The sequence below is a fragment of the Oncorhynchus masou genome, chromosome 15 (genome assembly GCF_036934945.1).
Source record: "Oncorhynchus masou masou isolate Uvic2021 chromosome 15, UVic_Omas_1.1, whole genome shotgun sequence".
Classification (NCBI taxonomy): domain Eukaryota; kingdom Metazoa; phylum Chordata; class Actinopteri; order Salmoniformes; family Salmonidae; genus Oncorhynchus; species Oncorhynchus masou.
In genome coordinates, this window is record NC_088226.1 from 53,282,090 (window position 1) to 53,307,992 (window position 25,903).

General features: G+C 45.1%; 1 protein-coding gene and 1 long non-coding RNA gene across 2 annotated transcripts in view; one reads left to right on the forward strand and one right to left on the reverse strand.

The window, feature by feature from the left end:
• The first annotated feature begins 7,545 nt into the window (after positions 1-7,545).
• On the forward strand, positions 7,546-16,648 carry LOC135556437 (uncharacterized). Its single transcript, XR_010457996.1, has 3 exons — positions 7,546-8,253; positions 11,936-12,040; positions 16,561-16,648. It is a non-coding gene; the product is annotated as an uncharacterized LOC135556437 (long non-coding RNA).
• LOC135556436 (glypican-1-like) overlaps positions 16,090-25,903 on the reverse strand; it is a 59,289-nt gene continuing 49,475 nt past the window's right edge. Inside the window, exons 4-9 of the mRNA XM_064989643.1 lie at positions 25,153-25,318; positions 24,766-24,896; positions 24,501-24,641; positions 24,166-24,299; positions 17,036-17,211; positions 16,090-16,812 (exon numbers count right to left, since the gene is read on the reverse strand). Coding sequence (XP_064845715.1) covers positions 16,607-16,812; positions 17,036-17,211; positions 24,166-24,299; positions 24,501-24,641; positions 24,766-24,896; positions 25,153-25,318 — 954 coding nt within the window. The 3' untranslated portion in view covers positions 16,090-16,606. The remainder of the gene's footprint in view (positions 16,813-17,035; positions 17,212-24,165; positions 24,300-24,500; positions 24,642-24,765; positions 24,897-25,152; positions 25,319-25,903) is intronic.

Consider the following 25,903-nt stretch of genomic DNA (forward strand, 5'->3'; position numbering starts at 1 on the left):
CTCACACCCTGCTGTGCTCTGCCCTCTCACACCCTGCTGTGCTCTAACCCCTCACACTCCACTGTGCTCTGTCCTCTCACACCCAGCTGTGCGTTAACCCCTCACACTCCACTGTGCTCTGTCCTCTCACACCCAGCTGTGCGTTATAACCTCTCACATCCCGCTGTGCTCTGCCCCCTCACACCAAGCAGTGCTCTAACCGCCGACACATCGCTGTTCTCTGCCCCCTCACACTCCACTGTTCTCTGCCCCATCACACTCCACTGTGGTCTGCACCCTCACACCCCACTGTTCTCTGCCCCCTCACATCTCACTGTTCTCTGCCCCCTCACACCCCGCTGTGCTCTAACCCCTCACACATCGCTGTTCTCTGCCCGCTCACACTCCACTGTTCTCTACCCCCTCACACAACCCACTGTTCTCTGCCCCCTCACACCCCACTGTTCTCTGCCCCCTCACACCCCACTGTTCTCTGCCCCCTCACACCCCACTGTTCTCTGCCCCCTCACACCGCACTGTTCTCTGCCCCCTCACATCCCGCTGTTCTCTGCCCCCTCACACCCCGCTGTGCTCTAACCACTCACACATCGCTGTTCTCTGCCCCCTCACACTCCACTGTGCTCTGCCCCCTCACACCCCACTGTTCTCTGCCCCCTCACACCCCACTGTGCTCTGCCCCCTCACACCCCGCTGTGCTCTGTCCTCTCACATCCCGCTGTGCTCTGTCCTCTCACATCCCGCTGTTCTCTGACCCCTGACACATCGCTGCTCTCTGCCCCCTCACACCCCGCTGTGCTCTGCCCCCTCACACCCCACTGTTCTCGGACCCCTCACACCCCACTGTGCTCTGCCCCCTCACACCCCGCTGTGCTCTGTCCTCTCACACCCCGCTGTGCTCTAACCCCTGACACATCGCTGCTCTCTGCCCCCTCACACCCCCTCACACTCTGCCCCCTCACACCCCGCTGTGCTCTGTCCTCTCACATCCCGCTGTGCTCTGTCCTCTCACATCCCGCTGTTCTCTGCCCTCTCACATCCCGCTGTGCTTGGCCCCCTCACACCCCGCTGTGCACTAACCCCTCACACCCCACTGTTCTCTGCCCCCTCACACCCCGCTGTGCTCGGCCCCCTCACACCCCGCTGTGCTCAGCCCCCTCACACCCCGCTGTGCTCTGCGCCCTCACACCCCGCTGTGCTCTGCCCCCTCACACATCGCTGTTCTCTGCCCCCTCACACTCCGCTGTTCTCTGCCCCCTCACACTCCACTGTTCTCTGCCCCCTCACACTCCACTGTGCTCTGCCCCCTCACACCCCGCTGTGCTCTAACCATTCACACCCCGCTGTGCTCTGCCCCCTCACACCCCACTGTTCTCTGCCCCCTCACACCCCACTGTTCTCTGCCCCCTCAAACCCCACTGTTCTCGGCCCCCTCACACCCCACTGTGCTCTGCCCCCTCACACCCCGCTGTGCTCTGTCCTCTCACACCCCGCTGTGCTCTAACCCCTGACACATCGCTGCTCTCTGCCCCCTCACACCCCGCTGTGCTCTGTCCTCTCACATCCCGCTGTTCTCTGCCCTTTGCTGGCTGCCCACACCAACCCACCCCATGCCTATTTCCTCCCCCAGCCTGCCTGCCTCGCCTTCCCGCCCCCTCCCCTACGCCCTGCCTCCCCATTACGAGGGTCCTGCTTCAACGAGTGGCATACTCCCTGCACCTCCTCCCCTCCCCAGGGACACTGATGTACACAGGGCCTGCTGACGGAGCCTGATCCTCTCTTATCAATACAGCAGCTCCGCTCACCTGCTCTACTTTCAACTACAGCCCTGTGCCGACTCTGTGGAGCTGGCTGACCTTTAGATGGTAGCAACCAGATAGTGTTGAAAAACATTTCTGCGCCCAATCCTACACACAGCTGCACATAAAGGCACAGTGATGCATCACCTACACAGACACACGCACATGCACGTACCGCAACCCTGCGCACACACACACACACACACACACACAATTGATATGTGCTATCCAGTGGTAGCTAACCAGTGGAACAGAAGACACAGGAACAGAAGCCATGTATGAAACAGATGCATGAGATTGGTCAGCGCATTAATACTATACCACAGTTCTAAAACTCTACAACCTTATCAATGAACCTGTCAGAGGTCCTCTCCTAATACCCTTCCTCTTCAGAACCCTCCAATATCCAATCACAACAATATCCTCACACAACAACCCCTTTTTACACAGGACCCCCTTTAAATAGGAACCCTGTATGGCGCACATAGGGCGGTACAATTGGCCCCGCGTCATCCGGGTTTGGGTTAGGCCGGGGTAGGCCGTCACGGTAAAATAAGAATTGGTTCTTAACTGACTTGCCTAGTTCAATTAATGTTAAATACACTACACGCCTTGACTTAGTGAGAAACTCAGTGTATTTGCTAGTCTTGTTATTGCCCGGCTACAGAACATTATGAATGCTGGTTTGTCTCAATTTTTGTAACTTTATTATGTGGTAATCAAATATTTTTTTGTGTTTGTAACATGAGTAGACATTAATTACAGGTAATAAGCCAACTATAAGAGTAAACATCATTATTTCTACCACTGTGCATTATGCAGATAAATAGGATTTTATTCATTCATTTCTTCAGCTCAAAATCTCCCCGTTGCTTGAACAGATCATCAAAGTCACTTTCAGTATGCAGAAAGAAGTATTTACTCTGCTCAATGTCCTGAGCAGCAATGATCCGGGCCAGCAGAAAGTCTTCAATGACCTTGGATTCACAGGGCCTGTGTTGAACTCTGTGTGTGACGTTCCTGTAGGGTTCAATGACCAGGAGCCCAGACATGCCGTTGGATTTTGTCAACGAGGGGGTCTCCTGAATATTTCTCTGTAGGAACTCTGTATAAGTCTTTATCAAGCCAGGGATACTGAGTTGATAGTACTGGTTCAGTACATCTACAGGGCCTTCTGGTAAGGCAGTTAGACGGAACCAATGGATCCGCATGTGCATGTGGAACGCTGCCCCGTTCAGCCACTGTTTCACGCCAGCGGAGCTCATGCTACTCTCTGTGACCAACTTTGAATAGAAGTTATCCAGTTCCTGTTTAAGCTTCTGGTCATAATGTTTGAGGAGCTCTGCCATCCTCTTCTTATCATTGGCTATACCAGGAACTTGCTTTAGGTACTCACTGACAATAGGGCCGATTTCTGAAGAGTAATCCGCTCCAAAGATCCTCCTTATGGGGTCTATGTATGACCTTTGCTCATGGATCTGGTGAGTTAAGACCTCAAAGAGCAGTGACAGCGCCAGCGCCACAATACCCAGACCTCCCAGGCTCACCTTGGTGCTCCCTCCAAATGCAGACGTCAGATCCTGGTTAAAGGCTGTTAGTTGCTCAGCCGACATGTTCTGCTGGATGGCTGCATATTGATGTTCCAGAGCAGCAGTGGAGTTGCGGGATAGGAAGTTGGTGAGGGTTCTGTCCAGGGAGATGTCAGGAACGATGCCTGCATGGCTGGCTACCTCAAACAGACAGTTTATAGTTTCTGAAGATGGACTGCATGCTTTGTTACCCATGTTTGGGCTGTGCTGTCTGTCTAACACGCTCCTCTTTCCTAAGACTTTGTTGAATACTGCCTGTTTATTTAAACACATGATGGGCTCAGAGTCTGAAGGACATTGTCCCGGCTAGGACAAACATCTAATAACCACACAGGGGAATCTAGGGTTATTAGATGTCGGCAAATCTTTCCGCCAATGAAAAATCAGGTCATTGACTGATGCTGACTTCAGACACAAACAGCATACATTTATGCTGACACAGACTCAGCGTCTGGTTACACAATGCATTCTTTATCTAGCCATCCCAAAATATAAAATTCACCGCTACCTTTGAAACTACCACTACACCCTTTAAATGAACTTATTCCATTACTTTCCAGATTGCAGCTAACATTAAATCACCTTAATTACAGTCATGATTGACTGTTCTTTTTGGCTATGAATTACTTTTCTGCAATTCAAAACCTTCCCGTTGGTTGATCAGTTTATAAAAGTCATGTTCAGACTGCAGAAAGAAGTCTTTGCTCTCTTCAATCTCCTGAGCAGCAATGATCCGGGTCAGCAGAGCGTCTCCAATGACCTTGGACTCACAGGGACTGTGTTGAACTCTGTGTGTGACGTTCTTGTGGGGCTCAACGACCAGGAGCCCTGGCATGCTGTTGGCTCCTGGCTCTGGTGGTATCTCCTGGATATTTTTGCGTAGGTGGGCTGTATAGAGCTTGACCAGGCTTGTGAACGCAGTCTTGTAGGAGAGACGCAGTGCTTCTGCTGAGCCTCGTGGAACGGAGCCCAATCGGATCTCATGGATCCTCATGTGCAGGTGGAAAGAAGCCCCACACAGCCACTGTTTCATGGCCACTGACCCCATGCGTTTCTTGTTCGTCATCCTCTCAAAATGGTCAATCAGCTCATACTTCAGGTACTGGTCATAGAGCTCTGTCACCTCTGCCATCTTGTTCATGTCATTGGCTATCTCAGGGACCAGCTTCAGGTATTCACTGATGAGGGACCCAATTCTTGAGGAATTGCCGATTCCAAAGATCATTTTGGTAGGGTCCATAGCATTCTTGCTGTTCCCATGCCTTTTTGCCTTGTGGGCTAAGACATCAAAGAGTAGAGACAGGGCTAGTGCCACAACACCCACACCCCCCAAGGCCACATTTGTGTTCCCTCTCAATAAAGACGTCAGGTCCTGGTTGAAAACAGTGAGTTGTTCAGCAGACAAGTGTTGCTGAATGCCTGCATAATGTTGTTCGAGAGCAGCACTTGAGTCCAGGGATAGGAAGCTTTGCAGTGTGTCATCCAGAGAGATATCAGGAATCAAGCTGCCTGCCCTGGCAACTGAGAACAGGTTGTCTATGGTTGCTGAAGATGGGAGGCAAGAAGTGATGCTTCTGAGCAGCATTATTCTCTTTCAGTAACTATCTTACTAATACTCTCTATATCACCTACTTTCTGGTGATTTCACTCTCATCTCAGCATCCGTAATATAATGATGAAACTAAATTACACTGGTGGTGTATTTGAACAGCAAGTCTGTGGAGGACATTGTCCTGTTAAAGTTAATATTTGTTGACCCTTTTGGAGTTCATGGACCAACTCAAAAAGAACATACTGTGAAATGTAGACCATCATTTGAAAAAACAAGTCATCTGTTGACATTGGACAACAAAAAGCCAGCACCACCGCACTGACACGTATTCCACGTTGCAGTTCAGTTTACATGTATACCTGAGACACTATGCACTAATTCAAGCCAACCTACATGAATGTGGGCTCAAGTGAAGATGGGGTTTAGGTAAAGAATATCCTTACAGATGTGCATGAAAAGGTGGCATATGAGCATGAAAAAGAGCATGCACACACACACACACACACACACACACACACACACACACACACACACACACACACACACACACACACACACACACACACACACAGGTTCTGCTCTGATTGACTTGGAACTTACGCAAAAAGTAGAATCCTTGTTACTCTGCATTATTCAGGCTGGACCTACAAACAAGATCAAATCAGATACATAATTATTCTCTCAATGTCACATTATATTTTAAAATGTGTTGGCAGCTGTAATTCATAGAAAAACACTTTATTGGAAAAGTAGTAGCAGGCCTAAACGTTTGCATGATCCAGGATATAAAGGGTAAACAGCAACACTTCTGGGAGCAGTGGCCCAATAAAAGAAACCACCTCGGTTTTCAAGGAGTATTTGAAACATTCCCTGGAGACCTGCATCCTCTAACTACAGTGCCTTGCAAAAATATTCATCCCCCTTGGCGTTTTTCCTATTTTGTTGCATTACAACCTGTAATTTAAATAGATTTTTATTTGGATTTCATGTAATGGACATAACCAAAATAGTCCAATTTGGGGAAGTGAAATAAAAAACTTTCAAACGGAAAAGTGGTGCGTGCATATGTATTCACCCCCTTTGCTATGAAGCCCCTAAATAAGATCTGGTGCAACCAATTACCTTCAAAAGTACATAATTAGTTAAATAAACTCCACCTGTTGGCAATCTAAGTGTCACATGATCTGTCACATGATCTTAGTATATACACCTGTTCTGAAAGGCCCCAGAGTCTGCAACACCACTAAGCAAGGGGCACCACCAAGCAAGCGGAACCATGAAGACCAAGGGGCTCTCCAAACAGGTCAGGGACAAAGTTGTGGAGAAGTACAGATCAGGGTTGGGTTATAACCCTGAAGGAGCTGCAAAGCTCCACAGCGGAGATTGGAGTATCTGTCAATAGGACCACTTTAAGCCGTACACTGCACAGAGCTGGGCTTTATGGAAGAGTGACCAGAAAAAAAGCCATTGCTTGAAGAAAAAAATAATCAAACTCGTTTGGTGATCGCCAAAAGACATGTGGGAGACTCCCCAATCATATGGAAGAAGGTACTCTGGTTAAATGTAACTTTTTGGCCAACAAGGAAAACGCTATGTCTGGCACAAACCCAACACATCTCATCACCCTGAGAACACCATCCCCACAGAGAAGCATTGTGGTGGCAGCATCATGCTGTGGGGATGTTTTTCATTGGCAGGGACTTTGAAACTGGTGAGAATTGAAGGAATGATGGATGGCGTTGTGAGAAACCTGTTTCAGTCTTCCAGAGATTTGAGACGGGTGAATTTTCACCTTCCAGCAGGACAATGACCCTAAGCATACTGCTAAAGCAACACTCAAGTGGTTAAAGGAGAAACATTAAAATGTCTTGGAATGGCCTAGTCAAAGCCCAGACCTCAATCCAATTGAAAATCTGTGGTATGACTTAAAGATTGCTGCACACCAGCGGAACCCATCCAACTTGAAGGAGCTGGAGCAGTTTTGCCTTGAAGAATAGACAAAAATCCCAGTGGCTAGATGTGCCAAGCTTATAGAGCAATACCCCAAGAGACTTGCAGCTGTAATTGCTGCAAAGGTTGGCTCTACGAAGTATTGACTTTTGGGGGGGGGGGGTAAATGCACGTTCAAGTGTTCTGTTTTTTTGTCTTATTTCTTGTTTGTTTCACAATAAAAAATATTTTGCATCTTCAAATTAGTAGGCATGTTGTGTAAGTCAAATGATACAACCCCCCCGAAAATCCATTTTAATTCCAGGTTGTAGGGCAACAAAATAGAAAAATGGCAAGGGTGCTGAATACTTTCACAAGCCACTGTACCTACATGTTTCATGCAGACCACCATAGTCCCTGTGCCCAAGAATGCCAAGGTTACCTGCCTAAATGACTACCTCCCCGTAGCACTCACGTATGTAGCCATGAAGTGCTTTGAAAGGCTGGTCATGGCTCACATCAACACCATCTTCCTGGAAACCCTGGACCAACTCCAATTCACATATGGCCCCAACAGATCCACAGATGACGCAAGCTTAATGGCACGCCACACTGCCCCTTCCCACTTGGACAAAAGGAACACCTACGTGAGAATGCTGTTCATTGACTACAGCTCAGCGTTAAACACCATAGTGCCCACAAAGCTCATTGCTAAGCTAAGGATCCTGGGACTAAACATCTCTCTCTGCAACTGGATCCTGGACTTCCTGAAGGGCCGCCCCCAGGTGGTAAGGGTAGGCAAAAATCTTCCACGGTGATCCTCAACACGGGTTCCCCTCGGGGGTGCGTGCTTAGTCCCTGCCTGTGCTCCCTGTTCACCCATGACTGCGTAGCCAAGCACGACTCCAATGCCATCATTAAGTTTGCTGATGACACAAACAGTGGTAGGCCTGATCATCGACAAAGATGAGACAGCCTATAGGGAGGAGCTCAGATACCTGGCAGTGTGGTGCCAGGACAACAACATTTCCCTCAACCTGAGCAAGACAAAGGAGCTGATCGTGGACTACAGGAAATGGAGGGCCAAACACACCACCATTCACATTAACAGGGCTGTAGTGGAGCGGGTTGAGAGCTTTAAGTTCCTTGGTGTCCACATCCCAATAAACTATCATGGTCCAAAGTTGCATCACTGCCTGGTATGGCAACTGCTCGGCATCTGACCGTAAGGTGCTACAGATGGTAATGCGAATGGCCCAGTACATCATTGGGGCTAATCTTCCTGCCATCCAGGACCTCTATACTAGGCGATATTAGAGGAAGGACCAAGAAATTGTTGAAGACTCCAGCCACCCAAGTCATAGATGGTTCTCTCTGGTACCGCAAGGTAAGCAGAGCACGGAGTGCCAATTCTAGCTCCAAAAGGCTCCTCAACGGCTTCTAACCCTAAGCCAAAAAACTTCTGAAAAATGTATCAAACGGCTACCCTTACTTTTTTTTACACTGCTGCTACTCGCTGCTTATTATCTATGCATAGTCATCTTTACCCCTACGTATACGTACATATTACCTCAACTATCTATGTCCACAGACGTAGATTTTTGGTACAATATATACCGGACCAAATCTGAAAAATCATAGACGTTGTTTGATTGTTTGGTTCTGATTAGACCCAGTCCGGATGGGCCTTGATTTCAACAGCAACAGACAGACTGGCCTATATTTGGTCCAAACATAGACATCTATAATTGGTTCACATTTGATCTGGTCCGGACCGGCCTTGATCTGGCACAAACATAGATGTCTATGATTGGTTCAGATTTGGTCCTGTCCAGACCAGAACAAATCTTAACAAATCATAGACATCTATGTCCCAGGACCCCTTTTGTGATAGCAAATTCATTAGGGACCACCTCATAATCAGAACAAATCGAGTGAGATCAAAATAGTGTATGGCAGGATGAACCAAGTTCCTGGCCCTAGAAGAAGATTTGGCCGTATTCAAGCAAAATTCCTGCAATTCTACACATTTTGTCATGGGACAGATATAAAACGTTGTTGATTTAAAGGCCTAGTTTTATATATATTCAGTACCAGTCAAAAGTTTGAACACACCTACTTATTCCAGGGTTTTTCTTTATTTTTGACAATTTTCTACATTAAAGAATAATGAAGACATATAATAATAATGAAGACATCAAAACTATGAAATAACACATATGGAATCAAGTGTTAACAAATCAAAATATATTTTATATTGATATTGTTTGAAGTAGCCACCCTTTGCCTTGAATGACAGCTTTGCACACTCTTGGCATTCTCTCAACTAGCTTCATGAGGTAGTCACCTGGGAATGCATTTCAATTAACAGGTGTGCCTTGTTAAAAGTTAATTTGTGGAATTTCTTTCCTTCTTAATGCGTTTGAGCCAATCAGTTGTGTTGTGACAAAGTAGGGGTGCTATACAGAAGACAGCCCTATTTGGTAAAAGACAGAGTCCATATTATGGCAAGAACAGCTCAAATAAGCAAAGAGAAATTACATTTCATCAATACTTTAAGACACGAAGGTCAGTCAAGATGGAACATTTCAAAAACTTTGAAAGTTTCTTCAAGTGAAGTCACAAAAACCATCAAGTGCTATGATGAAACTGGCTCTCATGAGGAGCGCCACAGGAAAGGAAGACCCAGGGTTACCTCTACTGCAGATGATAAGTTCATTAGAGTTAACTGCACCTCAGATTGTAGCCCAAATACATGCTTCACAGAGTTCAAGTAACAGACACATCTCAACATCAACTGTTCAGAGGAGACTGCATGAATCAGGCCTTCATTGTCGAATTGCTGCAAAGAAACCACTACTAAAGGACACCAATAAGAAGAAGAGACTTGCTTGGGCCAAGAAACACAAGCAATGGACATTAGACTGGTGGAAATCTGAGAGAATGCCATGAGTGTGAAAAACTGTGACTACATTGAAGAATCTAAAATGTATGTATATATATATATATATATATATAAAATACACTTTTTTGGTTACTACATGATTCTATATGTATTATTTCATAGTTTTGACATCTTTACTATTATTCTACAATGTAGAAAATAGTAAAAAATAAAGAAAAAATAGAATGAGTAGGTGTGTCCAAACTTTTGACTGGTACTATATATATGAAGAAGCCATGTAATCCTTTACTCCCCAACCCTGACCACGTGACAGACATCCGGCTTCTTCACCAGACATGACGCTTGGCATTCAGGCCAAAGAGTTCAATCTAGGTTTCATCAGACAAGAGAATCTTGTTTCTCATAGTCTGAGTCCATTATGTGCCTTTTGGCAAACTCCAAGCTAGTAGTCATGTGCCTTTTACTGAGGACTGGCTTCCATCTGACCACTCTACGATAAAGGCCTGATTGGTTGAGTGTTGCAAAGATGGTTGTCCTTCTCCACAGAGGAACTCTGGAGCTCTGTCAGAGTGACCATCGGGTCTTGGTCACCTCCCTCCATAAGGCCCTTCTTCGTTGATTGGCCGGGCAGCCAGCTCTAGGAAGAGTTTTGGTGGTTCCAAACTTCTAAAACTGCAAACCATGAAGAAAATATTCCAATAGAATCATCCTCTAAATAAAACCAAAGCAATATCACAAATGAAAGGGATGTGCTGAATGACATAAGTCACATGGGCAGGCACACAACCATGAAGCTACTACTGGACAGGGAAGCAGACCCCAACTCCTCCAGTGTGCCCATGCCTGTCTTCTTCCTGGTATCAAGGCAAGCCACATCCAGGCTGTCAGGCGTCTGCTGGAGTGTGGAGCAAGTGCCTGCCTTCAGAGGTGGGTTATCGCTCACCTTTCTTTTACTCTTTCTCACTCTGGGTTAGCCCCACTAACAAAACATTGGCTACTCCTAGCTGGCTCTAGTTGACTACACAGACTTGATGTTTCAATATGACTGTGGTTGCTGGAATGGCTTAATTATGGCTGCAGTCCCTGTACAGGGATCAACATCAGGGGAAATTTCAGAGTGACAAGTAATAGTACTCGATAAAACTCAAACTTTCATTAAAGCACACATACAGGGTACTCAATTAAAGCTACACTCGTTGTGAATCTAGCCAACATGTCAGATTTTTAAAATGCTTTTCGGCGAAAGCATGAGAAGCTATTATCTGATAGCATGCAACCCCCCGAAATACACGAAGGGGACGTAAACACGATAATTTGCGTAGCCGGCGCTACACAAAACGCAGAAATAAAATATAAAACATTCATTACCTTTGACGAGCTTCTTTGTTGGCACTCCTATATGTCCCATAAACATCACAATTGGGTCTTTTTTTCGATTAAATCGGTCCATGTATACCCAAAATGTCAATTTATGAAGACTGTCAGATCCAGGAAAAAAATCCTTTTTTAAAATTAAAAAAGTTGCCTATAAACTTTGACAAAACACTTCAAACTACTTTTGTAATCCAACTTTAGGTATTAGTAAACGTTAATAAATCGATCAAATTGATCACGGAGCGATCTGTATTCAATAGCAGCAAGTCAACAAATCATGGACGATTTTCTCTCTTCCATAACTTTCTCTTGTGTACTCGATGACAGGAAGTGCCTATTTCTCATTTCACCAAGGATTAACTTCAACCCAATTCCCAACACTGGCGACATCGTGCGGAAGCTGTAGGAACTGTAAACTGGACCGTATCTATTTTCTCTTGCCATAGACAATACAGAGACTGGCGGAGTGATATTTTTTGTGTGTTTTTTGTGAACAGATTTCCTTGGGATTTTGCCTGCAACAGATGTTCTGTTATAGTCACAGACATGATTTAACCAGTTTTAGAAACTTCAGAGTGTTTTCTATCCACACATACTAGTCATATGCATATACTATATTCCTTGCATGAGTAGCAGGACGTTGATATTTTGTGCGATTTTTAACAAAAAGCTGAAAAAATTCACACGCTCCTTAAGAGGTTTTAATGGTAACAAAAGGCTAGAGCGGTTGGTTGGTCTATTCCAGTGGGAAGTTACATTCAAATATCTCCTCTCATCTCTTGTGTTCCAGCAAAAGGGATTATACCCTCTGCACTTCGCTGCAGCTCTCACCAGGGCAGAGGGCCCAAAGATCACAGAGCTGCTGCTGCACACCGTGGGAGGGAGTTTGAAATAAGTAGGTTACCACTCTACTACTTCTCTCCTCCTCCCCTAGTCCCCCTATGTAATCATTCTAAACTTGGTATAGGGTTTTCTCCCAACTCTCCATGACGGTTCAGTGAGATCTCTCGCTGTGTTTAACACCAACCACTTAATTATTTCCATTGGATTTCCCCTCTCACACCCTCTCCATCCCTCAGTAGCCATTTAGTACATGAATACCCTGTTATAATATGTGAGGAGTAAATCTGAATCCGTCTTTTTCATGGCACAATGTGAAATGTTCCTGCTCTGTTCTCTTACATTCATTTGGTCCCTTCAATTGTTCACAGACTGAGCTGTTTTGAACCAGAAGGTTTTGTCCTCCAACAAAGAGTTAATTTGCTGTAACAAGGGCGTTCTAAGCTTGCAACGATTATGGGAAGGCGGGGAGCTGCCAATTTCAGCTGGATGGGAGGAAGGAAGGAAGGAAGGAAGGAAGGGAGCACATCCTTGAGAGGAGCTGGAACACATTGGGTGGGAGGGAGGGAGGGGAGCTGGAACACATTGGGAGGGAGGGAGGGAGAGGAGCTGGAACACATTGGGAGGGAGGGAGGGAGGGAGGGAGCTGGAAGAAATGCTGGGGGGCACGAAAGGAGCTGGTTGGGACATCACACACAGTAAGGCTGAGATGAGTTGGTCCTGCCCTCCCCCCCACTACACAGCCAATTAATTAAAAATAACCAACTCACTATCAAGCTTTTATTATTTGGATCAGCTGTGTAGTGATAGTGCAAAACCCAAACGTGCACCCAGGGGGGGGCTGAACTACTAAACTACAACAAGGGTGTGACCCCTTGTATTAGGCTCCTGTAAGATTTCAGACAAGGAAATTGCACGTTTAAAGCTATATAAGTTTTAGTCACTAGATGGAAGCAAAGGCATTGTTATTGCATGTACATGAGAAAAGGGTTTTGAAGAAACAGAAAACAAGGTCTGAGGTTAACACAGGCTTAGGAGATCGTGTACGTTTTGTTCTAAGAGATAATAGCAGTCCGTTAACATGACCTTTATGAATTATGAAGCGTTTGTGATTTACGTGCTTTTTTTTATAACAGATTCTCCAGAATTCACTAAATATTCATCAGTTAACGTCAATTTATCTCAATGAACAAAACATACAAGATCTCCTAAGCCTGTGTAAACCTCAGACCTTATTTTCTGGGTTTCTTCCAAAACCCTATTCTTTGGCTGTACAAACAAGAGGTAACTTATCAGCATCTTGAGAGGTCCAAGGAGAAGCTGGCAAGAGGGTTAGTTTAGGGTAGGATCAGAGTAGGATAAGGCCCCATCTTCACTGCAGGACATTATTTCTGTCAGTCATGACCCATTAGATGCCAGAGAGATTGGGAATAAGCATGGCTCTGTGTTTGTGTCCACAGCTTAGCCCAATGACCCAAACAGCTCTGTGTTGAAAGCCAAAAGCAACAAGTGCTCTCAGGATCCAGACACTCAAAGACGATACTTACGAGCCGGGGTCAAAACCTGGCCCAGAAACTCTCAGAGACACTTTGAAAACCTGAAAAAGAACTACAGCGTTATCTGACAGCTACACAGAGACAGATCCTGCTATATTAAAGCACTTTAGGAGTAGAATTTCTCTAGAAACATGGAGTATGGTGACTTGATTTGATTTCTTGTGAAATTGTGTGCCAGATGATTTGAGAGACATGATAATGTGCAGGAAGATAAACTAATGATAATGAAACATTGTATGGACAGCATCCTAGTACTGTTGACTCTTGACTCTATTATCCCAAGTAGCAGTTAAAAAGAACAGTCAGTCATCTTTGTCATCACGTTTAAAGTAACTGACACAATCTAGGGTAAAAACGACAGGGCGTTGACATATTTTCACCTCGGCATTGTTGCAAATGTATTTTTTTTATTTTTCATAACTTGGACACTTTGTCAAATTGTCACATTGTTCTTATGCTTCCCACGGTAGTTGGACAATTAAGCGTATTCACAAAATACTTGGGGCCCCTGTTTTTCTTTTCATCCATTTATTCCAAATACATAAACTCATTCACACCCTGACACATAAAAACACACTCACACCAGACCTGGGTTCAAATACTATTTCAGGTATTTTGATTACTTTTCAATACATTTCAAAAAAAGTATTCAGACAAAATTATAAAAAATAAAAAAACAGTAGCTGATTATTGGAATCTATTTAGAAATATACTTGGAAAGTATGTGAAAATACTCAAATACATGGCTCGAATACACTCCCATGCCTTTAACATAGGTATTTCAAATATTATTTAAAATAAGTATTTGGAAAATACTTTCAAATGCAATTTGGTCAACTATTTGGTTTTTACAAATAATCATTAAAATACTCAAAAGTAATTATTTTGGGCTGTGTATTTGAAAATACTCAAATATACAGAAAAATTCTTCAAATAACAATTACTCAAATACACGTGTTTGTACCCAGATCTGCACCACACATGCATGGTAATCAGCCAGTCTGTATCTGTATCCAAATCAATCAGCACTTCAACATGGCGCTTCTCACCCATTGATTTTCCATTGTGCTGATTCTCTGTGCATTGAGAGAGGGCCTGCTCATCGATTGCTCAGCATGCGTGGGCCCTGGGATCTGCACTGAGGAGCCCAGTGTTAGGTTTACAGCACAAAGAGTTTAAATTAAGAGCTATAAGAATCTGCAGGTAACAGGGAATGGGCCTGTGTTGTGTTGATCTTCTTCCCACCTCAATTAAAGTAAGGGAAATTAAGAACACAATATCTCTCTACTGAATGTGCCTGGGTACCATATGAAAAGCAGGTTAAGGAAGAAACATGCAGTCTCATGGGCCTGTGTTGAAGGAGAAACAAGGTGCAGTGCAAATTTAAGGGATGGTAAACAAGACTGGAAAGCAGTACTCATGCTCTCAGTCTATTGTTTCCGTTTCATTTAGCTCTATTTTCAATGCTTCTTTCCTGGGTAATCAGACGCTGTATTCACACAGTCTTAAAGCATACATTTTACATGCATCCATTCATACTGTGCCTATATGCAGTCAGTCAAACAGTCACATACACAGTTTTACACAAAGTCAAAGACAAGCATTCACACACTTACATACCGTACACCAGTACATTGACACCTACACTGCGTTACATTAATGGACACTGTGTCACCAGATCTTCCCCATTCTAACATCCACGTACTGTCTGGATGTCTTAAATTATTCAACCCCAACATTTAATCACCATTGGCCATACATACACAATTTGCCACTACATCAGATGTATTCTCTGCTATGAGACTTGTAACTGTACACACACAGACACTTTGAAATGGTCCTCCTGTGTGTGACGGGGGGGAACATGAGCCAGCTCCTACAATGCACTTAGATCACTGACTACACCTTATCTCATTACAATCTCACATTCCAGCAATGTTTGGAGAACATGTGACTGCGTTTTAGTCAAGGCATTCCCACTCCACATCCAGCTGTAGTCAACTGTGTAGATGGCAGGTGGGGAAGGTTCAGACCCCTAAGCTTGGGTTAATGACCATAGATTACATTATATTATAAGACATAGAAAATATGTACAAAAAGGTGAACCCGTCTTGTTTTTTTGGACAGGTCGCTAGGATGTGTTGAGTGAACAATACTAACCAAGGTCTCCGTCATCATGCCACAACTGGTACACTATGATTGAAATTGTTCTGAAAAAAAGATCTGTGAAAAGATCTGCATGTGTGTGTTGGGCTTCTTTCGGCATGTGTAAATGCTGTGTGTTTCTGGCTAAGTGAACTATGCTTTATCACCTGACTGTTAACAGAATGGTGGTTTTTACAAGTTTTAAGACCAGATGGATAAATGAAAATATCAGGCCCAGTGAGAGGCTTATAGGCCTAGTCTGACAAAAGTGGTTTTCTACAGTCCTTCAGCAGAGGTCAGGTATATAGTTATACTGCTTTCACAGATACCCTCTCAAGTGAAGTTTGTCAATGGTGCTGTGTTAATGTGCTATTGATGCAAGTATATTACAAGTACAAGAAACCATTATTTTTGATTTAATATACTTGAGAGATCCAAATTCCCTGTCACTGTGATTGATAAGAAAAACAAATGCATTGGATTAGCACACTGAAGATACACACCAAACCGTCTCTCACAGTGTTCTCACAACATCACTGTCAAGTTATTGGCATTGTTAGAACATTGCAACAAGGTCACATTGACTTTACATTGAGTGGCATGATCGCTAAGAAGCTTGTCCCATCCAAACATTGCATCTAGCATGTGAACCATCCTTGTTCACCACCCAAGCATAGAAACAATAAAAAGAAGCCAAAGACCAGCTCTACTTGCCACATTTAAAATATTTCAAAACAAGAAAAAATTATTAGGACATTTCTTTGTGTTTCTCTCATTAAAATGAAAGGTAGTCCATTCATTCAATAACAATCCTTTCCTATTTGGCAAAGTTACCCACCCATCCCCCTTTTTTCTCTCTTCTATTCCATCTCAGAGCCCTACTCCAAAACACAGTCTCGACTGGATGCACCACCAGTCCATTATCGCCTGCGCAGCAGTGTGGCCAATGAGAGCAAGAGGAGGAGGATGGAGGGGTGGGTCTGGGTTCCTGTGCCCTTCACCTTCTTGTTCTCAGGATGATTGTAGTATCTGGTGCTGTCTGCTTTGGGCACAATGACACGAGGTCCATTACGGGCACACGACTCGCCTGTACACATTCCACTTCCTGAACCACTGACGTCATCACCTGGAGACAAAGGAAAGGCCTTGGTTAATTGAAATTAGGATATCAGTGAGACCAAGCGGTTCAACATGTTTCTGATACACTCCCAACTCTAACCTGCACATCCAATACCCCCCATCCCCAAAACCAATACCCCATATCCTCTCACCATGTCTACTATACTCTCGGCCCTTCCTCCCTCCTCTCTCAACCCTCCTCCCCCTCTCCACTCCCGCCCGTCACTCACTGGCATCCTGGAAGTCCACATCATTGCCGTTGAGGGCGTTCCTCAGACGGTTGGTCATGATCTTCAACTGCATGATCTGCTGGCGGATAGTCATGTCTGGCTTGGTGATGTCGATGTCCACTTCTGGGTTGTTGATCTGGCTGGCCAGGCCGTCGCCCATCACCTCAAGAAGATACCTGGACACAGAACACATCAACACGTCACTTCGCAGGCAACGCATTTGGTACTACTGTGGATTTCTGTGGTACCACATTGCAGGAGGATGACAACATTTTGGACTAGGCCTCCTGCTGCACATTATTGTAATGTGAATTTGGACCATGATGGGGATGTATGGCAAGTAGGTTTTTGTGGGTTATGTTGTCTTTTCCTGTTCTAATCTGGACAAATTTGGACAAATCAATTTTCGTTCAGGGATTTAGTCTATCGATATCACCAGTGATTTATTTGTCATTCTTTGTATGTACAGTGCCTTGCGAAAGTATTCTGCCCCCTTGAACTTTGCGACCTTTTGCCACATTTCAGGCTTCAAACATAAAGATATAAAACTGTATTTTTTGTGAAGAATCAACAACAAGTGGGACACAATCATGAAGTGGAACGACATTTATTGGATATTTCAAACTTTTTTAACAAATCAAAAACTGACAAATTGGGCATGCAAAATTATTCAGCCCCCTTAAGTTAATACTTTGTAGCGCCACCTTTTGCTGCGATTACAGCTGTAAGTCGCTTGGGGTATGTCTCTATCAGTTTTGCACATCGAGAGACTGAATTTTTTTCCCATTCCTCCTTGCAAAACAGCTCGAGCTCAGTGAGGTTGGATGGAGAGCATTTGTGAACAGCAGTTTTTAGTTCTTTCCACAGATTCTCGATTGGATTCAGGTCTGGACTTTGACTTGGCCATTCTAACACCTGGATATGTTTATTTTTGAACCATTCCATTGTAGATTTTGCTTTATGTTTTGGATCATTGTCTTGTTGGAAGACAAATCTCCGTCCCAGTCTCAGGTCTTTTGCAGACTCCATCAGGTTTTCTTCCAGAATGGTCCTGTATTTGGCTCCATCCATCTTCCCATCAATTTTAACCATCGTCCCTGTCCCTGCTGAAGAAAAGCAGGCCCAAACCATGATGCTGCCACCACCATGTTTGACAGTGGGGATGGAGTGTTCAGAGTGATGAGCTGTGTTGCTTTTACGCCAAACATAACGTTTTGCATTGTTGCCAAAAAGTTCAATTTTGGTTTCATCTGACCAGAGCACCTTCTTCCACATGTTTGGTGTGTCTCCCAGGTGGCTTGTGGCAAACTTTAAACAACACTTTTTATGGATATCTTTAAGAAATGGCTTTCTTCTTGCCACTCTACCATAAAAGGCCAGATTTGTGCAATATACGACTGATTGTTTTCCTATGGACAGAGTCTCCCACCTCAGCTGTAGATCTCTGCAGTTCATCCAGAGTGATCATGGGCCTCTTGGCTGCATCTCTGATCAGTCTTCTCCTTGTATGAGCTGAAAGTTTAGAGGGATGGCCAGGTCTTGGTAGATTTGCAGTGGTCTGATACTCCTTCCATTTCAATATTATCGCTTGCACAGTGCTCCTTGGGATGTTTAAAGCTTGGGAAATCTTTTTGTATCCAAATCCGGCTTTAAACCTCTTCACAACAGTATCTCGGACCTGCCTGGTATGTTCCTTGTTCTTCATGATGCTCTCTGCGCCTTTAAAGGACCTCTGAGACTATCACAGTGCAGGTGCATTTATACGGAGACTTGATTACACACAGGTGGATTGTATTTATCATCATTAGTCATTTAGGTTAACATTGGATCATTCAGAGATCCTCACTGAACTTCTGGAGAGAGTTTGCTGCACTGAAAGTAAAGGGGCTGAATAATTTTGCACGCCCAATTTTTCAGTTTTTTATTTGTTAAAAAAGTTTGAAATATCCAATAAATGTCGTTCCACTTCATGATTGTGTCCCCTTGTTGTTGATTCTTCACAAAAAAATACAGTTTTATATCTTTATGTTTGAAGCCTGAAATGTGGCAAAAGGTCGCAAAGTTCGAGGGGGCCGAATACTTTCGCAAGGCACTGTATCTGTCCATCTATCTCAGACTCTCCTTATCATCTCGATCCCGTCTTCCTCTGGGGCCTCTTCTCATCCACGGGACTATATTGCTGTGGTCACAGTACTGGATGGAAAAACCACACACTCATGCAAATAGTCTGAGTAGCCATTTGATTACCTGCGGCAGGGTAGCCTAGTGGTTAGAGTGTTGGACTAGTAACCGAAAGGTTGCAAGTTCATATCCCCGAGCTGAGAAGGTACAAATCTGTCCTTCTGCTCCTGAACAGGGAGTTAACCCACTGTTCCTATGGCCGTCATTGAAAATAAGAATTTGTTCTTAACTGACTTGCCTAGTTAAATAAAGGTAAAATAAAAAAATAAAAAACCTGTTGAGGAGTCTTAAGGTTAAAAGCTGTTGAGAAGGCTTTTGGTCCGAGACTTGATGCTCCGGTACTGCTTGCCATGCGGTAGCAGAGAGAACAGTCTATGACTGGGGTGACTAGGGTCTTTGAACATTTTTAGGGCCTTCCTCTGACAGCGCCTGTTGTAGAGGTCCTGGATGGCAGGCAGCTTAGCCCCAGTGCTGTACTAGGCTGTATGCATTACCCTCTGTAGTGCCTTGCAGTCGGAGGCCGAGCAGTTGCCGTACCAGGCAGTGATGCAACCAGTCAGGATGCTCTCGACGGTGCAGCTGTATAACCTTTTGAGGATTTGAGGACCCATTCCAAATATTGTTAGTTTCCTGAGGGGCAATAGGCTTTGTCGTGCCCTCTTCACGACTGTCTTGGTGTGTTTGGACCATTCTAGTTTGTTGATGATGTAGACACCAAGGAACTTCAAGCTCACAAATGGGGGCGTGCTCGGTCCTCCTTTTCCTGTAGTCCACAATCATGTCCTTTGTCTTGATTACGTTGAGGGATAGGTTATTATTCTGGCACCACCCGGGCCAGGTCTCTGACCTCCTCCCTATAGGCTGTCTCGTTGTTGTCGGCGATCAGGCCTACCACTGTTGTGTCGTCTGCAGACTTAATGATGGTGTTGGAGTCGTGCCTGGCCAAGCAATCGTGGGTGAACAGGGAGTACAGGAGGGGACTGAGCATGCACCCCCAAGGTTTCTCCAGTGTGGAGGATCAGTGTGGCAGATGTGCTGCTACCTACCCTCACCACCTGAGGCAGCCCGTCAGGAAGTCCAGGATCCAGTTGCAGAGGGAGGTGTTTAGTCCCAGGATCCTTAACTTAGTGATGAGCTTTGAGGACACTATGGTGTTGAACGCTGAGCTGTAGTCAATGAATAGCATTCTCATGTAGGTGTTCCTTTTGTCCAGGTGGGAAAGGGCAGTTAGGAGTGCATTAGAGATTGCATCATCTATGGATCTGCTTGAGCGGTATGCAAATTGGAGTGGATCTAGGGTTTCTGGGATAATGGCGTTAATGTGAGCCATTACCAGCCTTTCAAAGCACTTCATGGCTACGGACGTGAGTGCTACGGGTCTGTAGTATTTAGGCAGGTTACCTTAGTGTTCTTTGGCACAGGGACTATGGTGGTCTGCTTGAAACATATTGGTATTACAGACTCAATCAGGGAAATGTTAAAAATCTCAGTGAAGACACCTGCCAGTTGGTCAGCACATGCCCAGAGCACACGTCCTGGTAATCCTTGGCCCAGCGGCCTTGTGATCGTTAACCTGTTTAAAGGTCTTACTCACGTCGGCTACGGAGAACTTGATCAAACAGTCGTCCGGAAAAGCTGAGCATAGAAGTGATTTAGCTTGTCTTATAGGCTCGTGCCACCTATGCAGCTCGCGGCTGTGCTTCCCATTGTAGTCAGTTTGTAGGCACTGCCACAGCCGACGAGAGTTGGAGCCGGTGTAGTAAAATTCAATCTTATTCCTGTATTGTCACTTTGCCTGTTTGATGGTTCGTCAGAGAGCATAGCAGGATTTATTATAAGCTTCCGGGTTAGAGTTCTAAGAAAATCTTGTCTGCTAAATTAACTAGTGTGCCCACAGCCATATGGCATAGCCAGAACAAATCAAATGTAATTTGTCACATACACATGGTTATCAGATGTTAATGTGAGCGTAGCGAAATGCTTGTGCTTCAAATTCCGACAGTGCAGTAATATCTAACAAGTAGTCAAACAAATTCACAACGGCTACCCTATACACACAATGTAAGAGGATGGATATGTAAACATTATTAAAGTGGCATTATTTAAAGTGACTAGTGATAACATTATTAAATCCACTTATTAAAGTGGCTAGAGAATTGAGTCTGTATGTTGGCAGCAGCCTCTCTATGTTACTGATGGCTGTTTAACAGTCTGATGGTCTTGAGATAGAAGCTGTTTTCAGTCTCTCATTCCCAGCTTTGATGCAACGGTACTGATCTCGCCTTCTGGATGATAGTAGGGTTAACCGGCAGTGGCTCGGGTGGTTGCTGTCCTTAATGATCTTTTTGGCCTTCCTGTGACATCGGGTGCTGTAGATATCCTGGAGGGCAGGTAGTTTGCCCCCGGTGATGCATTGTGCAAACCCCACTACCTTCTGGAAAGCCTTGCGGCGGAAGAAGGTGCAGTTGCCGTACCAGGCGGTGATACAGCCCGACAGAATGCTCTCGATTTTGCATCTGTAGAAGTTTGTGAGGGTTTTAAGTGACAAGCTAAATTTCTTCATCCTCCTGAGGTTGGAAAGGCGCTGTTGCGTCTTCTTCACCACGCTGTCTGTGTGGGTGAACCATTTCAGTTTGTCCGTGATGTGTACGCTGAGGAACTTAAACTTTCCACTTTCGCCACTACTGTCCCGTCGATGTGGATAGGGGGGTGCTCCCTCTACTATTTACTGAAGTCCACGATCATCTGTTTTGTTGATGTTGAGTGAGAGATTATTTTCCTGACACCACACTCCGAGGGCCCTCACCTCCTTACTGTAGGCTGTCTTGTCGTTGTTGGTAATCAAACCTACCACTGTAGTGTCATCTGCAAACTTGATGATTGAGTTGTAGACATGCATGGCCATGCAGTCATGGGTAAACATGGAGTACAGGAGAGGGCTGAGAACGCACCCAGCGGGGTGGAAATGGATCAGCGGGGTGGAAATGTTGTTTCCTACCTTCTCCAACTGGGGGGCGGCCAGTCAGAAAGTCCAGGACCCAGTTGCACAGGGCGGGGTCGAGACCCAGGGTCTCGAGCTTAATGATGAGTTCGGTGGGTACTATGGTGTTGAATACTGAGCTGTAGTCAATGAACAGCATTCTTACATAGGTATTCCTCTTGTCCAGATGGGACAGTGTGATGTCGTGCAGTGTGATGACTAGGATAGGGATTGATTGAATATGTCCATAAACACACCAGCCAGCTGGTCTGCACATGCTCTGTGGATGTGGCTAGGGATGCAGTCTGGGCCGGAAGCCTTGCGAGGGTTAACACATTTAAATGTTTTACTCATGTTGGCCACCTGGCCACGTTGAAAGAGAGCCCGCAGTCTTTGGTAGCGGGCCGTGTCAGTGGTACTGTATTGTCCTCAAAGCGCGCAAAGAAGTTATTTTTGTAATCCTTGATTGACTGTAGACGTTGCCACATACGTTTCGTGTTTGAGCCGTTGAATTGCGACTCTACTTGTCTCTGTACTGACACTTTGCTTGTTTGATTGCCTTGCGGCGGGAATAGCTACACTGTTTGTATTCGGTCATGTTTCCAGTCGCCTTGCCATGATTAAATGCGGTGGTTCGCGCTTTCAGTTTGCACGAACGCTGTCATCAATCCACAGTTTCTGGTTAGGTAAGGTTTTAATAGTGACAGTGCGTACAACATCTCCAATGCACTTCCTAATAAACTCACTCACGAGACAGCGTAAACAGATAGGGCATATACGTATAGGGCCTAACATAGGACAACTCAGAGTATGCTATTCTGTTCTTCTAAAATAGACAGCTTTTTTTTCATAACATGTTTCTTTAGAACTGTCTAAAATAAATAATGGATTTATTGTGATGGTGTAGGCTATATTACATGGATTTATTATACTTAGACTAAACTGTAGATGTTCCAAAGATCTGCATCAGTGGCTTGTAGGCTGTGCGTGGAAGCCAGGAGATGCTAAAAGTGTTGATGTTAATTAACAGTCAGTTACCGTGAGACTGGCAGTTATTTGCTTGACAATCACCGGCTGAGAAAATGTCATGACCGCCACAGCCCTAGATACATGCATTACTAATGGTCCCATTGCCTTGGAGTTGCAGTTTTATGTCATGACCGCCACAGCCCTAGATACATGCATTACTAATGGTCCCATTGCCTTGGAGTTGCAGTTTTATGTCATGACCGCCACAGCCCTAGCTACATGCATTACTCATGGTCCCATTGCCTTGGAGTTGCAGTTTTATGTCATGACCGCCACAGCCCTAGCTACATGCATTACTAATGGTCCCATTGCCTTGGAGTTGCAGTTTTATGACATGGCCTGTCACATATTTCAATATTTCAGCATCACACACACACACACACACACACACACACACACACACACACACACACACACACACACACACACACACACACACACACACACACATACACTTTTATATCAGCGTCCAATGCTGCTTTAACGCTAACACAAACACGCCCATGAACCCACAAGTACATACAGTTTTTATGACACAGTCATTATTCAGCGTAAACAGTCCTCCATAAATCTAAATGCCCAAATCTCAATCCAATAAGGGAGGAGTTATGGCTCTGCAGAAGGGGAGGTAAACTGCTCCATCATCCATTTAGTTTACAGAGGGTCTTGGGGATTCACTCTAACCAGAGAGAATGTTGCATGACAAATAGGCAGTGCTGTGTCTATAGCTCTGTGAATGGTTAGCATGTTCATCCTCATTCTAAAAGGGCATCTCAGGGTTACCTGAGCAATCCACATCCAACACAGTACAGATGTTCTCAGACATTTGAAGCGGAATAGTATACCATGGGATGGTATGCTACATATTCCTGTTGACAATGTGTCAGTAACAGTCTGTCTATGCCAGACAGCTAAACTACAGGACAGGTGCTCATCATACCTGGCTTTGGTCATGCCATTCCAGCACTTGTCATCACTAGCTGCTCCTGCTGCCACTTTACTACTGCACAGAGCAGCTGGCAGCTGGACCCAGTACTGCTGCATCTCCCGCAGCTTACTGGACACATCAGATATCTAGGAGAGAAATGACAAACGAGTCAACACAAAACACGCATGTACACACACACAGAGTGAGTGAGTGAGTGAGTGAGTGAGTGAGTGAGTGAGTGAGTGAGTGAGTGAGTGAGTGAGAGAGAGAGAGAGAGCTATTCTTGGTCTACTGGGTACATTAGACTCAACAGAGAGGATGTCCTGCAGTTTTAATGACACACACACCTGCATCTCCAGCCGGACCCCTGCGGTGGGGCTGGGTTTGTACCCCATTGCGGTGCTGGCGGGGTTAACTCTCTTCTTTTTCTCCTCAGACCCAGAACTCTGTGTGCCTGCCACCTTGGGGGTCCCACAGGCCTGTAACACCTACCACCAAACACACAGTAAAACAACACCTTTAGACACACACATCTGAGACTCAAACACATGTAAAATAGCATAGAGCGTGGGAGTAAAGGTTTAGTCAGCGTTTGGTGCTGGTTGAACGGACCTTGCTGGTGAAGACCTCTGTGTTCTCCTGCATGTAGAGGATGGCGTCTGAGATACGGAGGGGGATGGAGTAGATGACCGCGTCCACACTGGGGTCAGAACTGAAACTAGATGCCACCTGCAGCATGGTGTCTGGACAAACAGAGACAGGATATTAACAAGGGGAAAGACTGAGTGTGTGTGTGTGTGTGTGTGTGTGTGTGTGTGTGTGTGTGTGTGTGTGTGTGTGTGTGTGTGTGTGTGTGTGTGTGTGTGTGTGTGTGTGTGTGTGTGTGTGTGTGTGTGTGTGTGTGTGTGTGTGTGTGTGTGTGCATGCATGTGTCTGTGCCAGTGTTTGTGTTGTCAGTGTCCGTGTCCGTGCAGTCCGGCGGACATGTGTGTCTCTCACCGATGAGGTTCTGCCACTCGGTGTCGAGGTCGGCCTGGTTGGCGAGGCATCCCTTCATGACGTTTCTGCAGTAGTTGGCACATGGCTTGACTGAGGCCAGGCCTCGACAGTGAGGACAGTACAACAGCTTCATCATGGCACGGGTACACTCTGGGCTGAGAGGTACCTGGAGGAAAAGACCAATCATCATCATCATCAACAATGAGCTTTGCATCTTTTCAATTTTGACTTCAACTGTGAGGAGTTATGAGTAATACGACGAGTTGGAATGGGAAGGTCATGTTTTGTAAAATAACTGCTATTCTGAATTCTATTTTCACACAGGCATGATGACTGGCGCCTGTGTAGAGTAGAGAGTTGTTCCTTGTTACTTCTTAGGTCTCTATATATGTATCAAGTCAACTGTGCATAGCGATAGGGGCCGTTACACTTGTCAGTGCGAAGACCGATGAAAAGCCCAGTAAAGCTCACTTAGAGACATCTTTCCTCCCCTGATGTACTGACTGGTTCCCTCCAGAACTGCCATTTTGTACACAGGTCTCTGAATGCATACACCATCTCCAATACAGAGACAGAAGTTCACCCTCATTGCATTTGTGGTTATAATATGTATTATAATCTTGATTATCATGTATTGATTATGATTAAGAGTATTGTGTGATATGGAAGGGCAACACTACCATGCTGCTAACACATGACCGTGGTTAGATAGTGGATAAAGAAGTGGATATGTTGGTCCATGTTGTGTAGA